This window comes from Erythrolamprus reginae, chromosome 5 (genome assembly GCF_031021105.1).
Source record: "Erythrolamprus reginae isolate rEryReg1 chromosome 5, rEryReg1.hap1, whole genome shotgun sequence".
NCBI classification, from domain to species: Eukaryota; Metazoa; Chordata; class Lepidosauria; order Squamata; family Dipsadidae; genus Erythrolamprus; species Erythrolamprus reginae.
Genome location: NC_091954.1, coordinates 50716659 through 50735429, shown reverse-complemented (window position 1 = coordinate 50735429; position 18771 = coordinate 50716659). Strand labels below are relative to the sequence as shown.

The following is an 18771-nucleotide window of genomic DNA, read 5'->3' as shown; positions in this document are numbered from 1 at the left end:
ATATATAAATGTATAATCAAATAGCAATAGTACGTAGACTTCATATACACTCCATAGTTTTACGCCCCTTTCTTGATTGGATTACAAATGCCAGCATATTGCCTCCAACAATCTGGCTCCTCATTTTTACCAACTTCAGAAGGATGGAAGACTGAGTCAACCTTCAGTCAATTTGAATCAAACTCCTGGTGCGTGGGCAGTTAGCCTGCAATACCATATTCTAACCACTCTGCCACCATGTTTTAAATATACTTTATCCATGTTTGCACTCACACATACCATCCAAACTGTCCCAGGTTAATGTAACAGAACAAATATTATATATTATGAAGGACAATTCCATGTGAACTCCTTCCCCGGGGGGTAGGGAACACATTTAATCTTGGACTGAGATCGCATGGCCATTCTCCAAAAATTAGTTGTTGAATTTAAATTAAAACTAGATAGGATTCATTCATTTTAAATTTACTTTTAATTACTATTAAATATAGCCAATATGTTTATTATTATTATATATATTTTCTCTTGATTTATTAAAAATACAATATGCCAGCAATGTTTAATTTCAAATTGTTTTGATACTGTTCTGTGTTAACACATATGATAATCACTCTCTGTGTCAACTGTCAACTTTCTTCTTAAAGTTTTTGGAATTAGGCCATACAGTCATTAGGAAAAAATATAGCTTCTTGATCTTAAAACTCTCCCCTAAAGGTGTTGTTTTTATTATACGTTATTGCCACATTATCAGAAATAAATAGGTACATATTCAAAAAAATGAACAGGGGAAAATATTCTAACATATCCATGTCACAAATACTAGAAATATTTTTAAAATCTGCGGGATCAACTATTGTGATTAAAGCTCATGCACTTTGCAGCCAAGGATTAAAGCACTGTAAAACAAAAGCTCATCTTCACAAAATTCGAGCTGGGAGTTTTGGATGAAGAACTCCAAGAATGAAAAAGGTAGCAAGAGCAATGTATTTCAATACGGATCTTCTAAACAGCTTGAACTATTGGATCTACTTACTGATTGGGTTGTTGTCATTCACAAAATCCTCAGAGGCATCATTGTCATCTTCATCATCTCCAGATGAAAGAACATCTGAAGTTTCAAAAAATTATTTTAAAAATCATTTATCTGCTAGATATTGTAACCAAATATGCATTTTCTGAAGTATGGATATCAAGAACAATACATATGTGAGAGATGATTCTGAAAATAGCAATAATACTTAGACTTATTTACCACTTCACAGTGCGTTAGAGCTATGTAAGCTGTAAAAGTTTACAGAGTCAGTCCATTGCCCCCAATAATATGTTGGCTGAAACAATGTGAGGCTAGATCAACCTTGAGCCAGTGAAAAATACCTAAAGTAAGTCTTACTTATCATCATCATCCTTGGAAGGATTCGATAAATAGAACAAAATATCAAATACAGACCAAACATCTGGCTGACTGCGCAACTAACCATATTAATATATGTTGTAAGTCAGTGAAACTAGGTTTCTGTTTCAGAACATCAATGAGTAGGCACTACTGTCCTCTCCATGCATACATAGATCATGAATCAAAATCTTAAATAAAATATTATTTTGTTTATTCTTATAAGAAGCAAAATAAAATGCATTTGTGACTTAAGAAATAGATATATTTGTCTAAAGGAATAGATAATATCTCTACTGTGTATTGAATATAAAGTAATATAAAATAGTTTTATCACTACTGAAAATGCAAATGCATGTATTCAAATAGTTTGTGTTATTACTATAATACACATACACCGACTATAATTATTAGTGGAAATGATTTAAATATCCTTTTTTTCTCCGGATATGACCTTAAGACCATTTCTGAGGTGAGCCCCACAGAATATTACTATATAAATATAACTATATAAATATAATATAATATGCATACATATTGGGTGGCTCTATTAATCACTATTTTTTAGTTTCTGGTTTATTCCAGATCTATAGGAATCCTTTTTGGGGGAAAATGACTCAGAACACAGAGGAGTGCATATACAGTAAACTGCTTTGTGAATCATTAAGGTACTTGTGTCATTTTTTTAGGCTTCAAAATACACTCCTGGACCTTTCTGCACGCAAAGAGAAAGAGATGGGTATTCACACACGTGAGGAGACAGCAGAAGTAGTATGCTTCTGGAATGAGTCACGGTTGCTCTGAAAAAGTGAGGCTGCGTACACACTAATACATATTTTTAAGGCTCCCTTCTGTAGGATTTCATAGTTTTAATACTGTATACAGGCAAGCTGCTAAGTAGTGAACACATATATACAAAGCTGCTTTTTGATTATGGCCATAATCGAACCTAGCAATTACAATTGTAAATCATGATATCTGTAAAGCTGGCCACCACGTTATTGAATCTGTTGATGCCGCAAACAGTTCTAAGTTCAGACCAGTTGCCAAGCAAAATGCAGTCACATGACTAGGAAAGCAACTTTGGAACTTTGAAATTTGGTTATAAGTAGCTTTGGAGGAGAGTATCGTTTGTAAATTCAGATGGTCAAGACATAACTGTCATCAATTTACAGATTAACAGAGGTGGAGGGGACTTCGTAGGTCATCTATTCCAACCTCCCACCCTAAGAGGAGACCCTACGCCAGTGATGGCGAACCTATGGCATGAGTGCCACAGGTGGCACAAGGAGCCATATCTTCCGGCATGCAAGCCGTTGCCCTAGCTCAGTTCCAACACACATGTGCACACTAGCCAGCTGATTTTCAGCTCACACAGAGGACATTTTCAGCTTCCGAAGGGCTGAAGGGCTTTCCTCTCGCTCCCTCACTTTGTTGTTTGCGCCTTTCCTTCGCTGTGGTAACTCCTTGGTTTGGCTGAAGCAGAGTTGATCTAGCCGGGGTGAAGTGCTCCCTTTTGCCTTTTGGTGCCCAGACATTCTGGGAGGCAACCTCACGCCAGGTACATGGGAAACAGCGCAAGGGAGTTACCACAGCGAATTGGTTTATTCTCTCTCCAAGTGCCCAGAGAAAGGAAAACGCTTTGTTCACTCTGGACTGCCAAAGCCTCCTTAAGCACCACTGAAAGGCTCACCTGGCAGCCCAGAAAAGCCCGAGGTTGCCCAGAGCGAAGGGAGCATTTCTTTTCTGTGGGAGCTGGCAGAGGTTTATTTACTCTCCAAGCACCCAGAGAAAAGAAAATGCTATGTTTGCTCTGCACTGCCAAAGCCTCTTTAAGCACCACCGAAAGGCTCCTCTGTCAGCCCAAAAAAGCCCGAGATGGCCAGGATAAAGGAGGAATGGCAGGAAACTGTCCACACCTTCGTGTCATTCTCAAATTTCCTGGGAAATTTTTCTGGACTCGGGTTCTTAAGTAGAAAATGGTTCTTGAGAAGAGGCAAAAATAATCTTGAACACCCGGTTCTTATCTAGAAAAGTTCTTAAGTAGAGCGTTCTTAGGTAGAGGTACCACCTTATGGTGAAAAGGTCATCAAGGAAATCATCAAAAAAGCCAGGTCAGATGGGTAGCAAAAGAATAACTAGAATATTATGTGGCATATTTTCTTTTACCCTAGTAAAGAGTAAAGTTGTATCTCCATACTGAATTAATTTAGACTAGCTATTTACATACATTGGAAAATGTCTCTCAACAAGCTTACCTGTGACATTTATTATGAAGTAGAAAGTTTCACTGTTTGCAATCCTAACAGTGCAAGCATAAAGGCCAGAATCTCTGGGTGTCGTATCTTTAATCCACAGAGTTTCCCCAGTAATGACTGTTCGATTATTGGGCACCAAATGTTTTCCGTCTTTAGTCCAAGTGATGGTGGTGGCCTCATTCACTTGACAGCGCAACGTCAACGTTTCTCCCGGAAGTACAGAACGTACGTCAGGCTGAGAGATTTGATATTTGGTGGGTAGCTCTGCTGAAGTGAAATATAGGTGGGCACAGAAGGGAGGGGAAGCAACAGAAGTGGGAAACAAAATGTCCAACAGTTGTCAGTGAAGGAACTTGATCCAGCAAAGTATGTGCAGATTTTAAAACTATCATCATCATCACTTCTGCCAGCTGCCATTTCAATAATATTGAGCCAAGCTAGAAACACTGATAAAATGTGCTTTATCGTTGATAGCTGATAAGAAGAACAGCATACCATCCTAAGAGGTCTGGGATAAAATTAGATTCAAAAAAGAAGTAGATACCTTTCTCAGGACAATTATGAGAAGAGCAAGCCTCTTTCTCATACAAGCATCCTAGTAAAAGAATATTGAAAATTTAAGGTTTTGCTATTCAGTTAAAGGTACTGAAAGATGCTGAATCTCAGTACATTCCACATCAAGAAGAACAAATACTGTACCTTTCTTTGTTCTATGTCTAATTGACTATGAGATTTATTTCTACAGAGCTCTTTACTATACCTAATCAACTACAAGATCTTATTACAGTGATGGTGAACCTATGGCGCAGGTGCCACGCAGAGCCATATCTGTTGGCACGTGAGCTGTTGCCCTACGTCAGCTCCAACATGCATGTATGTGGCGGCAGCTGATTTTTGGCTCACACAGGGGCTCTGGGAGGGGGTTTTTACTCTCCCCCAGCTCCAGGGAAGCCTTTGGAACCTGGGGAGGGTGAAATACAAGCCTACTCGGCCCACCAGAAGTTGGAAAACAGTCTCCAGAGGGCCTCCGAAGGTGGGGGAAGCTGTTTTCGCCCTCCATGAGCATTGAATTTGGGTGTCAGCACTCGTGCATGTTTGAAAGCATGCACCCACAACCTTTCAGCACCTAAGGGAAAAAGGTTTGCCATCACTGTACAGCAATATGAAAAATCTCTTACAAGTCCTTCTGAAGCAGTTTTGGGTAATATACAATCCTACAGCCAAGACCATAAGTAGTCTCTAACTCTTAAACATTGTAGTCTGCATGCCCTATGGATTTTGTTTACAGAATCTCACCGGCATGTGTGTATTTGCAGGGGAGATAGGAGGGCCAGGTGGGGCCCTGACCAGCAATGACATGCATGTCCGGTCATCCTCACAAAAATGAATTCTGCAAAGTGCACAAATAACATCATCTGAGTCATTTACACAACGGCACCGCAACACGTGCACACAGTGGCACAGTGACTTCTACCAGATGTTGGAGGTCACAGCTCTGAGCCATATTATTGCAGTTCTTCTTTATGCATGATTTAGCATGTTTCAGGAACATTAGTGCTTTAATGAGAATGTTGAGAATAGGCAGCAGCCAAATGATGGTTAATAAATAAATGTTGCTTTATGGGTTATTTAATTTCATTTATGTTGTGCCATTAGCTAATGCTCACAGCCAACGTAGATAGCAGCATATTTGGTTGGCCAAAAACACAATGTGGGAAAGCAGGAATAGGTCTGTTAGCACACTAACTTCATCATGAATTGAAGACAAATGTTCACAATGGGGATCCTTCTCTGTTTGAGGTGCATGTAATCAACTCCCCCCTCCCCCATGTTCCCGCCCTACTGGCTTTGCTGGCAGGCCTGGGAAGGCCATGAATTAACAACTATCATGGCCAAATCGTATGAATGTTTAGTATGCATCTGTTGTGATTGATTAATTTATGGGTTTTTTAATTAGGGATTTTTTAGATTTAAAATTTTTAATTATAGTTTTTAGATTTTAAATTTGACTTCTTTTTTATTGTTTTGTATTTACATTGTTGTTGTAAGCCGCCCTGAATCCTTCGGGAGTGGGTGGCATAGAAGTCAAATTAGAGAGTAAAGAGAGTAAATCGGTTCTCTAAATCAGTGTTTCCCAACCTTGGCAACTGGCTGGGGAATTCTGGGAGTTGAAGTCCAGATATCTTCAAGTTGCCAAGGTTGAGAAACACTGCTCTAAATCACAGGATGCCTCCCTAACCTGCTATTAGGACTACAGTACTGCTATTCACTGAGATAGACAGAACCAATTCACTTGTCTTTATTCTCCTTCACGGTATAACTGATCTGAATGGCTGAGCACCAGTCATCACTTTCCACCAATCTCTAAGAAAACATAACACAACCTAACCTTTCTGCAGGTATAAAGATGATGTGGAAGAACATAATAAATGTCCAAGCCTATAAAACTACTGGCTAATCCTGACTCACAATCTCTGTAAATTAGCACTATGAAAAACAATGATTATTTTTCTATGGCAAAAATTCCTTCTTTTTGCTTTGCTGCCCTAAAACAATGCAATGCTTTTACTTTCAGGTCATAAAATGGGTGGCTGATATTACGAAATACTTTAGATCTTAATCTAAATAATCTTGCTATAGAAAGAGCAACAGTTCCCACATATGGTTTTAAAAAATGAGTCTCCATATTCAACAGCCAAAAATTATTTAGAAGTAAGAAGTCTTCAATAAATGCTAATACAGTGCATTAACTAAAGTGGCTATTATAGATTCCATTAATCTATTGTGACATTTTTCATTAATAGGTTACATGGGAGGTAGGGAGGAGGGAAGGAAGGAGGGAGGGAAATGGAAATGAGAAGGAGGGAAAAGGAAGGAAGGAAGGAAGGAAGGAAGGAAGGAAGGAAGGAAGGAAGGAAGGAAACATCCCAAGTGGCAAATGGTTTTCTCTCTACTATAAAGTTTATATTATGATTTATAAAATGATTTAAAAATGGGTTATTAAAAATTGCCCAGAATCCATAATTAGGTTTTCTGATGTTTACAAATAAGATTAGCTTACTTTCTGAAACAGTTAAATACTATTCTTTACACAAGGCATTCATTTTAAATAGCATTGATACTAAAATTACAAATATTAATTGCAACATCACAAACCAAGCTTTGTCCTTTCATGCTTGCATTGTAACATTGTCTGAGAGCATATACCACAATACATCGGGAAAATATACCACAATGTCACAATGCAAATTTCTCCACTCGTCTTCCCTTCTATTCACTCAGAACACAAACAATAGATTTATTGGCTTTAGATTTAATCAACAGCTCAGAGAACTTTGTAAATTAACTAGATTTAAAGTTTATTTAAACCATAACTCTGTGAAATATTTAAATATCAGCTAAGATGTCATGTTAATGAAGGATTTTCAAACAGAAACCAACTGTGTTTTAAGAACATTGTTAGCAAACCGGGCAGATATACAGTACTTTAAAGAGGATTACATTTGTGTATCAAAATGGTAGCAAGAAAAATGGAGATGATGCATGAAATAGTAATATTTTGACAGTCATGGTCAACGTATGGCAAAATTTACAGCCATAGCAGGGAGATCAACCTCCCCATCTCCATTATATCCAAAAACTGGATGAGTCTTTGACTTTGTTGAACAAGGATGGGTTTTCCAAAATGAATTGTGTTCCACTGAATGCTTTTAAAAGCTATGGTCAATTTTATAATAAATGGGGAGAAATGCTAATGATTTTCAAAAAAAAGAAAAGGTCTTAGATCGATATAAAGGCACAGCTATATTTACAAAAAAGACCCAACACCTTTATAGTGCAAAAATGTTTTTGTTCTTTATTCCATCCAGTTATAATATCTTCAAGGATATTCCATTTCCAATTTTCACTGCAATATTTTCACACTCACTCCTTTGCTTTGAATTTCAAAGCTGTTTTTTAGTATTATTTTCATTTTTAAATTTTGTTTTAAATTATGTTTCTTCAAAGCTTTCTTATTCTTTCTTCCAGTGCCTGAATGATGAGGTCATGTTGGCTATACAAGCATCAACCCTTACACTTAAACATTAGAAATAGTAAGAATAATTGTTGTAGCATGAGAAACATAAAATATTAAGAACAGTCGTGACATAACTGTTTGTTTTGCCAGATTCCAACCTAGAAGCAGCTATAGCCTGTCACTTTTTATAAGCCTTGTCAATAAAACTTCTCTCCGCATCGCTTTTGACTCCGTGCCCAAACCAAAAAGAGTGCAGGTGAGATAGTGCAGCATTATCCCGCCTTTTTCTTACAGGAAAAATCCTCCAGGTTTAAATACTAATGAGATCCAGGCAACCTGGAAACCACATTGCTCTACATATTTGGTCCATCTCCCTCTGTGATGCTTTGGGCTAAACCAATACATACTTTTTAATACTTACATGAAATTTAGCACAAAAGCAATGAACTCAGCTATATAGTGCTTGGCTGCCTGCTCTTTCCAGGCATATATTATCCAGCAGCAACCAGATGGCCTTTCAGCCAGGCCTGGCAGGGGACACTTCAATCCATGTGACAAGCATGATTTCCCAGAGACTCTTCTCTTGATCTATGTTTATCAAGCAGATCAGACACTATAGACTTGATATGTTTCTCCCACACACACGCAAAAAAAAGTGTAGATTGACACTTTTTAAGTGTAATTAAAATACTGCAAAACAGCAGACACAAACCTAAAATCAGTGAAGGGCTGCAAAATGTTTTACTAACACATTGTGGGTGTGGCTTATTTTGTGGGTGTGGCTTGCTGGCCATGTGACCAGGTGGGAGTGGCTTGACAAACATGTGTCTGTGGGTGACTTAAAGGTCATGTGACTGCCTTAAAGGTGGCCAACTTGACTGTCACTCACGTCAAGGGTTTGGGTTAGAGTTAGGGTACCTGGCCTCTCCTAACCACAAAGAGATACAATTTCCCTTACTATTACTGAACATCCAAAATTTATTTATTTATTTATTTATTTATTTTTTGTAGTTTGTATAAGCATAACATAAGTAGAAAGTAATGATGAAAGAAGACAATAGGACAGAAGGAGAAGGACGGTAGGCACTATGGTGCGCTTATGCATGCCCCTTACGGACCTCATAGAAACGGGGAGAGGTCAACTGTAGACAATCGGAGGTTAAAGATTTGGGGGTTTGGGGACCTGACCGTACCCGTAGGAGCCCATCACTGCCTAAAACGCACCACCTTGCCTGTTCTCTACTGCAGAGCCAGTTGTTATGCCTCTTGTTTGCCATATTTGTTAAGTGAATTATTGATGTTGTTAAATTAATAACACAGTTGTTAAGTGAATCTGGCTTCCCTATTGTCTTTGCTTGTCAGAAGGTTGCAAAAAGGGATCATATGACTCAGAGCCACAGCAACTGCCATAAAACTGAACCAGTTGTCAAGCATCTAAATGTAAATCACATGGCCATGGAGATACTGCCATGGTCATAAGTGTGAAAAATGGTCATGTCACTTTTTTCAGTGCTGTTGTGACCTTAAACAGTCACTAAGTGAACTGTTGCAAGTTGAGAACTATTCTGTGTTAGCAAAAACTTCAGAAGAAAAGGATTTAGGGGTAGTGATTTCTGATAGTCTCAAAATGGGTGAACAGTGCAGTCAGGCGGTAGGGAAAGCAAGTAGGATGCTTGGCTGCATAGCTAGAGATATAACAAGCAGGAAGAGGGAGATTATGATCCCGCTATATAGAGTGCTGGTGAGACCACATTTGGAATACTGTGTTCAGTTCTGGAGACCTCACCTACAAAAAGATATTGACAAAATTGAACAGGTCCAAAGATGGGCTACAAGAATGGTGGAAGGTCTTAAGCATAAAGTGTATCAGGAAAGACTTAATGGACTCAATCTGTATAGTCTGGAGGACAGAAGGAAAAGGGGGGACATGATTGAAACATTTAAATATGTTAAATGGTTAAATAAGGTCTAGGAGGGAAGTGTTTTTAATAGGAAAGTGAACACAAGAACAAGGGGACACAAACTGGAGTTAGTTGGGGGAAAGATCAAAAGCAACATGAGAAAATATTATTTTACTGAAAGAGTAGTAGATCCTTGGAACAAACTTCCAGCAGACATGGTAGATAAATCCACAGTAACTGAATTTAAACATGCCTGGGATAAACATATATCCATTGTAAGATAAAATACAGGAAATAGTATAAGGGCAGACTAGATGGACCATGAGGTCTTTTTCTGCCGTCAGTCTTCTATGTTTCTATGTTTCTATCCATACTGCACATTACAAAGTGTTAAATACAGTATACCTTGCATTATACTGTATTTTTAAGACAGAGAAAAGCCCCAATATGGGCTCCTGGTTTTCACATTTCCTATTATCCAACAGGGTAAGTGAAAAGGGAAGTCACTTCCATTTTATCGGTCCCTTGGAAAATATAGGTAATGCAGCAAATTTCCATTACTGACCAACATATACCCTGTGTGTATTTCATCCCTGCTCTAGGAACAAAGCAACAAATTAGGGTTTCTACACTCCCACAATACATATTGAATCCCTATGGAATAAGTTTCAACATCTGGATTTTTTAAAAAAATGTAAGTCTATTTTTAGCCGCAAATCTTAGTTCTGTTTCAATAGCTCTTTATTCTCTTTTAAGCTGTCATTCTTGATTGTTTGCTTGCTTGCTTGCTTGCTTGCTTGCTTGCTTGCTTGCTTGCTTGCTTGCTTGCTTGCTTGCTTGCTTGCTTGCTTGCTTGCTTGCTTGCTTGCTTGCTTGCTTGCTTGCTTGCTTGCTTGCTTGCTTGCTTGCTTACTTACGTATTTGTCAGAATTTGTACAGCCTACCCTCTCACCAGAAATTACTCTGGGTAGCATATAACAATCAATATTTAATGTTTTCAGAGTTTATATAAATGTCCTTATAGCTTGCATTGCACTGTATTTTTAAGAAAGAGAAAAGCAACAACAACTCAACAATCCTTCTGTACTAGTTCGTAGTAAGCAGGATGCTTGCTCAGAATTATTATTGGGATCTTTAGTTAATTCAGGATCATCGAATGCTCAGAATGGCAACAAATAATTACAAATTAAAAATGGGAAGATACTGTGGGCTAAAAAGGTAACATGAATCTTTCCGACATCAGTGCCATTCTGGGTATGTCCAGCATTGTAATGGAAGTGAATTCATCACTAGCTCACCTTACAAAGTTAATTCTTATGCTTATCAATTCAAGCCGAGACACATCATGCCAACGTCAAAACATTATTCAAAATAAGTCTTGTTCTTCTAGCGTCAGTGAAGACTGCTCAGCAAATCTGCAGCCCACTTTGCATAAAATTAAAAAGGGATGTATCCATTAAACAAGAAAGTAGTTTTTATATGGAGGGAGAAAATCTGATATTTATTTACTTAACCTTCACTAACTTAGCTTTTGTGAGTTTGCATGTGCAGTTGTTTTGTTATATACCGTGGACGGATGGCAACAATACAAATGTAAACAAAGGACCTGTTAGATTTTGTGGAAGTTTTGGAAATAAAACAGCACTACAAGAACATTCTTGAGGACAGGATTTTGTATATGCAAACAACATGCTCTTTTTTTTCTTTTTTAAAATTTTCATTAAGATAAACAATTTTGGTCTATATTTTGTTCAACGTTCAGTTTTAAGCTGTAATTCTAAAGCCGTTTTGGACATCAGTACAACTGAACCTGGAAGACAAACATGGATTTGCACTGAAAACTCAGTAGCTGCTTCTTTAAAAAATAAAACTGGCAAGAAATATATCCTTGCAACTACATTTGAAAGATGTAGACATTACAGCAAAATTCTTGGTCCATCAGAATTCTGGCTGCTAGGACTTTACTTTCAGGATGGCTATTAAAACTAAATAATTTGAGTACTGTACTTCTTTCTTCTAATATGGCTACTAACACAGAGAGGAACAAATTAATATGCTTGCTTTCAATTTTATTTTCCATATTATTAATTACAATGTAATTACAATGTACAATGAACTTTTCCCTATTTTGCTGATGATACTCTGCAAATCTATCATAAAGTTTGTGGCCAGAGGACTTTTAACCAGGTTTTTATGAAAGAAAATTAAAGAAATATAAAGTTTTAAACTCATAAACAAAATATTACATACACACACACACACACACATGTATGTATGTATGTATGTATGTATGTATGTATGTATGTTACGGCATGTTAAAAATAAAAGACAAACAAAAAAATGTAAAAAATTCAAGAACATCATACAGACGGGCTAAGAGTTTGGAAACAAAAGCTATTCATTAACTGTAGTTCTGGTTAGGTGCTAGCTAAAACAGAGTACAGTAACAAAGTCCCAGCATCTGATAGGAGACTGTTCTGTTCTAGATACAGATAGAATATAAGAAATATTGTATTATAGAAATACAAATATAAGTGGGGGGGGCAACTCTTTTGTTATTAAAAAAAAGAATATGCTTTTGCTATATTTATTCCAGGTGTTCATGGTTTCTGTAACTCATTTATAGTAAAAATAAAAATATATAAATATATATATATATAAACATATAAAGCAAACGTTGCTTCAAGTTAAAATATGCCTTTAAAAACCATTCTCTTCTGAACCAGAAACAAAATTGGGGACACATATCATCCACTAAACACGCTGTGCTATTTTGAATAGAGATTTCTACCTTATGGATTTCTGCCCATAGTTCAACTTAGCCAAGTCATATATCAGAGAGAGCGAAAGGCTACAATCAAAACATATCAACCTACATTTTTATGGGATTGCACAGGTTTGCCTGCGTGCTTTGCTATCTAATCTGGGCAAGAGTACAAATAAAATATAACCCCATATATATTGGCAAGGAACAAATGTATGAAGTAAATGAAACTCTGTACGATGTGGACAAATTTTCGTCCCAATGCCAGAATGCATGATTATCCAATGAAATCTCTTGGCAGGAGATTCCAGACAAAGAAAAGGAAGGATTTAATTATCCCGCATGTCGTTAACTTATGGAATTTGGTGCCAGAGGGAACATTTCCACACTAGAGGTAGTGTGATGATGTTCCTGGCTCAAGTTCAACATATGGTGACTACCTAAATATACCCATACAATTTTCTTAGTCACAGTATGAAAAAGTTGCATGCATGCTGAGCTACCATGAACAGAGATTTCTATCTTATGGTTGAACTTTGTGTTCAGCACACAAGTCACATAGCAAAGAGAAGGAAATGCTTACAGAGTGCACTTCAGTCTACAGTATAGTCTTGGGACTTGCTCAGAATTTTGTTTGTTGGTTTATTGCACTCACATAGCTACTCAACACAAAGAATATGTAATCAAGTTTCTTTTCAACTGCTAATCAGACTTGCCTTGCTTAGCTTCTGAACTTGGACAAGATTTCCAGTTGCTGCCACCTGGTACTTGCTTGTTTTATTGATGTAGATGTCTCCCAAGAACTAAAAATAATATTCTGACCAACACCGCCCTTCCATAATATCCTATGAAGGTGGTTGAGCAAGTGGCCAGAATAAATTGCCCATAATTCCCTACTATAGCAGCCCCCAACTTTTTGGGTTCCGGGGACAGGTTCCATGGAGAAAGGTTTTTCCATGGATCAGAAGAAGTGTTGTTTCATATGTTCCCTGCATCCTGCGGATGGGGCTTTATTTGTTTGGGCAGCCTGGTTTCTGGCATGCCAAATGTTGGTGCCAATCCAAGAACCAGGAGTTGGGAACCCCTGCCCTACTAAATTTCCATAGATAATGGTGAACTTGACATTGCATCCAACTGGATTTAGTCTATCATGTGAACTACCTCAATGTGTTGGCTTTCAACAAGATGCTGGATTTCTCTATAGTGCTAATAAAAAGAGATTTTATATCACCAAAGCTATATCTGGATTACAATATGCCTAGCCAACACAGAAATTACTCAATTGGAGATAGCATGAACAAATTATTTCAATGGCATCACCATTCTAGCTGTGGTCAAGATCTATGGGTTATACATGTTTTTAAAAATGAGATATAACCCTTGTCAAACTGGTCATCTTAGTTTTGAAGAAGGAGGTTGCAACTATTATTATACAATCCTTCTTTTACCGAAACCTGTTTAAACAGACTAGATACAACTACATCATTTCATGTGGCTCCCCAGTTACATTTTGACAGGCCTATTTATTCACAGTGTTTATTCACAGCCAGTATATAAAGAGGGATGATTGTTAATAATTTTAGCAGAAATAAAATAATACAATTAAAATCCTAATATAACAAAGATCAACACTGTCAAACTATTTACCAACTCTGCACTAGTATTGTTATTCTCATTGTTGCCACTCTCGCTAATGACTGTATGACTGTACAGTTGTTGTTGCTTGTATCTTTAAAATTTATGATTCTTGACAAACTTTTCTTTTACGTATACTTAGAGCATGTGTACAAGATGAATTCCTTGTGTGTCCAATCACACTTGCCAATAAAATTCTATTCTATTCTATTCTACCTGCAATAATGCAATAAAAGGACCAATTTCTAAAATACTCTAGAAGTCACCTGTCATTTGGGCTATTTGTCAACACTGGAAGCAGTCCTGTTTCTAAAAGTAACACTAATCAAAGATAGTCCTTGACTTGAATTGAGAATTGAGCCCAACATTTCTGTTACTAATGAGACTTTTATTAAGTGAATTTTGCCCCATTTTATGACTTTTCCCTGCCACCGTTGTTAAGTGACTTACTAAAGTTGATACGTTAGTAACACGGTTCTTGAGTATATCTAGCTCCCCCATTGACTTTGCTTCTCAGAAGTTTGCAAAAGATATCACACGACTCCAGAACAATGCAAATAAATAATGTAATAAATAGGAGTCAATTGCTAAGCAGCTGAATTTTGATCGTGTGATTATGGGGAGGATGCAACAGTTGTAAGTATGTAAAATGGTCATAACTCACTTTTTTCAGTGCCGTTGTAACTTCGAATGGTCACTAAATGAACTGGTGTAATTTGAGGACTACCTGTAGTTGGATAAAAGAATGGAGAGTGAAGATGGAAGAAATGTGCATAGAGTGTTGACACACCTCCCTCCCATTCATCATAATCTGTCCTTTACTCCACTGATCTGTCTTCCAGAAAACTATTAGACAGATTTACTGTCACCTCATGAAGAAACCAGGAGAATTCTAGTCAGTTTAACCTAAACCTGCCAAACCTCTTCAATAAATGCTATATTAATTTGGGACAGAACCATCAGTATGTCAGTCTTTGTTCCTCACAATCATGGGACAAGCTTTGTTGTGTGTGTGTGTGTGTGTGTCAGAATGTAAGACAACTGAGAAATTCCAAAAATTCTTCTACTTCAAAAGAGACACCTAAAGAGTTTCAAGATGGCAAGAGTTGCCTGCTTCCTCCCGTATCTTTCAATGAAAAGAGCTAGATAACTCCATCTCATGAAGGAGTGGAATTTCCATCTGTTCATTGTTTGGATAATGGATAGCATTTTTCCCAGTTGAAATTGATTAGCAATACCCCTCCCCCCCCCTTTTTAATCAGACAAGTCTACAAGAAAGACTTCTGAATAAATGTTTCATAACCGAACTAGAAGTCTTCCAGAAGATTGGCCTACCAGGCATTCAAACAACTCACTTAATGAGCAAATGAGAGTTGGCAGATATAAGATCAAGAATTCTATGTCTTGTGATCTATTTTATCCTGCAGCCTAAACCAAAATGGCCATAGACTGAAGGCCTGCAGACCAGAGGGACAGGCATGACAACAGTAGCCTTAATCAACCAATGAGAGCAGGTCAGGTGCCAGCCACTGAAAGTTTTGAATGAGGAACTATAGATGATTTGTATGCCAAGGCAAACCCATCAGGAGAAAACCTAAAATACTACAGTTGTATCTCTGCCTACAAACACTTCTACTTATGAACTTTTCTAGATAAGAGCTGGGTGTTCAAGGGTTTTTTGTCTCTTCTCATGAACCATTTTCCACTTACAAACCCGAGCTTCCGAAACTGTAACCAGAAAAGGCAGGGGCCTCTCTAGGAATGTCCTGGAAGGAAACAGGGCCAAAAAAGGTGGGGAGAAGTCTCCGTGGGGCCTCTCTAGGAAAAAGGTCCTCTACACTCCCTGAGGTTTCCCCAATCACACACATTATTTGCTTTTACATTAATTCCTATGGAAAAATTGCTTCTTACAAACATTTCTACTTAAGAACCTGGTCACGGAATGAATTAAGTTCATAAATAGAGGTATCACTGTATATTTAAATTGGAACAGCTAAAGGAAGAATTAGATTGCCTCAGTAGTGGACTGTTGGACACAAGGGTATTATAAATGCGTCCTTTAAAAGGGTAGTGGACATGTCCACACCATGGTTAGCAGAAAAGCTCTCAGAGCAAAAGCCAATAACCCAAGAAAGAGCATAGGGCAGGGGAAGATAGTTACAAAATAGATATTATTTAACATATATGAAAATATTTTTGTAGTAAACTGATGCTAGTTTCATTATGAATACATTAAAAATGCCCAGGCTTGTTCCTTAGTCATGGTATCAAATTAAGGAATTTGAAGTTAAAAGCAAGCCTTCATCAAATTTACCTAAAGCCTTGCAAGTCACTACTTGCCCCCCAAAAATGCATAGTTAATGATTAGGTGAAAATAGTTTTAGCTTCAAAACTATGTCTATTAATAATTTATTTGATTGCTGGATATGAAAATAAGCATTTTAATTTATAGTTCTAATAACTATTAAATAAATAATAAATAAGTCATACTTGTCCCTCTGCATTAAAAATAAAGTAGAACTTTATTGTCCCTTTAAATGTACACTAATTAGCATGCATTAAAATGAAATTTTGTTGTATTTAGTTCTCAAAGGATAAGCATTATACATATAGCCACATCAGTGGTGGGTCCCTACCAGTGCAGTCCAGTGTGCCGCTCCATTAGTGGCCCACCGATTATGCAATTTTGGCACGACGGGTTCGGTGCTGTCTTTGCTAGCCCGTATGTGCCACCATCTTTTTTAAAATAATTTTTTCACAATTTTGGGTTTTCTGAGCATGCGTGGAAATAAAAATGTCCTGCGCATGCGTGGAAGTAAAATCGTGCAAGGGAATGTGTGTGCTCAAAACATCGCAATGCATACTGTTAGGAGAAGGTAAGAAGTATCCCCCCCCGACTAACATACACACAAGCATATGATGCAAAGAAACATCCCAGTCTAGTTCAGTGATGGCGAACCTATGGCACGGGTGCCACAGGTGGCACGCGGAGCCATATCTGCTGGCACACGAGCTGTTGCCCTAGATCAGCTCCAACATGCATGTGTGTGTCGGCCAGCTGATTTTTGGCTTGCACAGAGGCTCTGGGAGGGTGTATTTGGCTTGCAGAGAGCCTCCAGGGGGATGGGGGAGGGTGTTTTTACCCTCCCCTGTCTCCAGGGAAGGCTTTGGAACCTGGGGAGGGAGAAACATGAGCCTACTGGGCCCACCAGAAGTTGGGAAACAGGCTGTTTCTGGCCTTCAGAGGGCTTCTGGGGGGGAGGGCAGGGGAAGCTGTTTTCATCCTCCCATGGCATTGAATTATGAGTGTGGGCACTCACACATGTATGATAGTGCATGCCCATGGTCTTTTGGCACCCGAAGAAAAAAAGATTCGCCATCATTAGTCTAATTTGAATGTATACATATACATGCCCCCCCCCAACACACAAACAAAAAAGAATCCTGTGAATTTACAAGACGGATGGCATAAGACACAGTTGTTACAGAATTTAGTAGTCCTGCTATAAATACTTCAAAACCTTGTCTCAGGATGGGGCAACAGAAACAGGCTGTAAAGTGACCAGGTGGGATGTCTAAAAATGTTTCAAGTTGTAAGCACATAGCACGGGGGCAAGTTCCAGTGAAATTTTTCTACCAGTGCACATTCATGCATACACACAAGTCCCATTGCATGATTTTACTTCTGTGCATGCTCAGGATGACATTATAAGCCTAAACACAAGCTGAGGAGCTATGTTTAGGAGCTATGTTTCTCAGCTGTGCTTCAGACGAAGTAATAAAGGTCGGCATTAATGCAAGGGCTGGCGGGCAAACTTTTTTCAATGCGGAAACCCATCTAAAAAAATTGCCGAGAATTACATCTTCACTGGGCTCCTACCGGTGCAGAGCTCCAGACCTAAACGGTAAGAACCCACCACTGACATAGTGCTTATAAGCAGTATCCTGAATAATGGGAAGTGAGCTTCCTATAATCTTCTCAGCTGTCCTTACCACTCTCTGTATGGACTTTCTATCTGAGGCACTGCTGCCAGCAAACGAAACAATGTTATAGTTTGTTAAAATGCTCTCAATTGTGCCTCTGTAAAAGTGGCCAGGAGAGAAGGAGAAAGATGGGCTCTCCTCATCCAACTCAGGAAATGCCAATGCTGGTTATCGAAATGTAAACTGTATTTGTGGGTGTTTATGCATATTGTTTATCCTTGAACAGTGACGTTCAGTGCTAATTTACTCAGACAGTTCCTTTAAGTTTAATGTTGTTATTCCCAAGTATGTGTACACAGAACCATGGCCTTTATTGTACTATTCTGAAATGTTGTTCAATACATCAGTGTAAGTACAAGGAAATAGTTTAATTAATTGGCTTTGGGACAAGTTGGATGCTTTCCTATGATCACATAAATAGTATCATGGCATTATTTCAAGATCAGAAAGAAACATTGCTTACAATCTTTTAAAGATCTTTTTCAAAACAACAATTTCCTAGATATTTTATTCTATTATTTATTCTATTATTATTTAATTCATTATTATATTATAAACTACACACGTAATTTCTTTGCAAAAAGCATTTCTGAACAAAATATTTAAAGAGGAATTTAATACTTTTGAAGTCAAATCCAATATTAAAAATGGAAGGAGATTAAAATATTTTTAGCAAACTTTGAAAACAAATGCCTAGAATATACTGTAGTATTGCACTCATTATTGGACTATTTTAATTTTCTCTTGCCTAGTTTTGATATAGCTACAGCTTCTCTTAAAGCATTATCTTGCTAGAATTTTCATGGAAAGCATATTTCAGT

At 37.8% G+C, this 18771-nt stretch overlaps 1 protein-coding gene across 14 annotated transcripts in view; it reads right to left on the bottom strand.

Moving 5' to 3' along the window:
• FGFR2 (fibroblast growth factor receptor 2) overlaps positions 1-18771 on the bottom strand; it is a 184410-nt gene that overhangs the window by 94339 nt on the left and 71300 nt on the right. For 5 of the 14 annotated variants that reach the window (XM_070752590.1, XM_070752580.1, XM_070752584.1 and 2 more), the window contains exons 3-5: positions 14631-14693; positions 3649-3912; positions 1034-1108 (exon numbers count right to left, since the gene is read on the bottom strand). In XM_070752590.1, the coding sequence (XP_070608691.1) occupies positions 1034-1108; positions 3649-3912; positions 14631-14693 (402 nt within the window). Of the gene's footprint in view, positions 1-1033; positions 1109-3648; positions 3916-14630; positions 14694-18771 lie in introns of all 14 variants that reach the window. The other 9 variants (XM_070752578.1, XM_070752582.1, XM_070752579.1 and 6 more) reach the window with 3 other exon arrangements.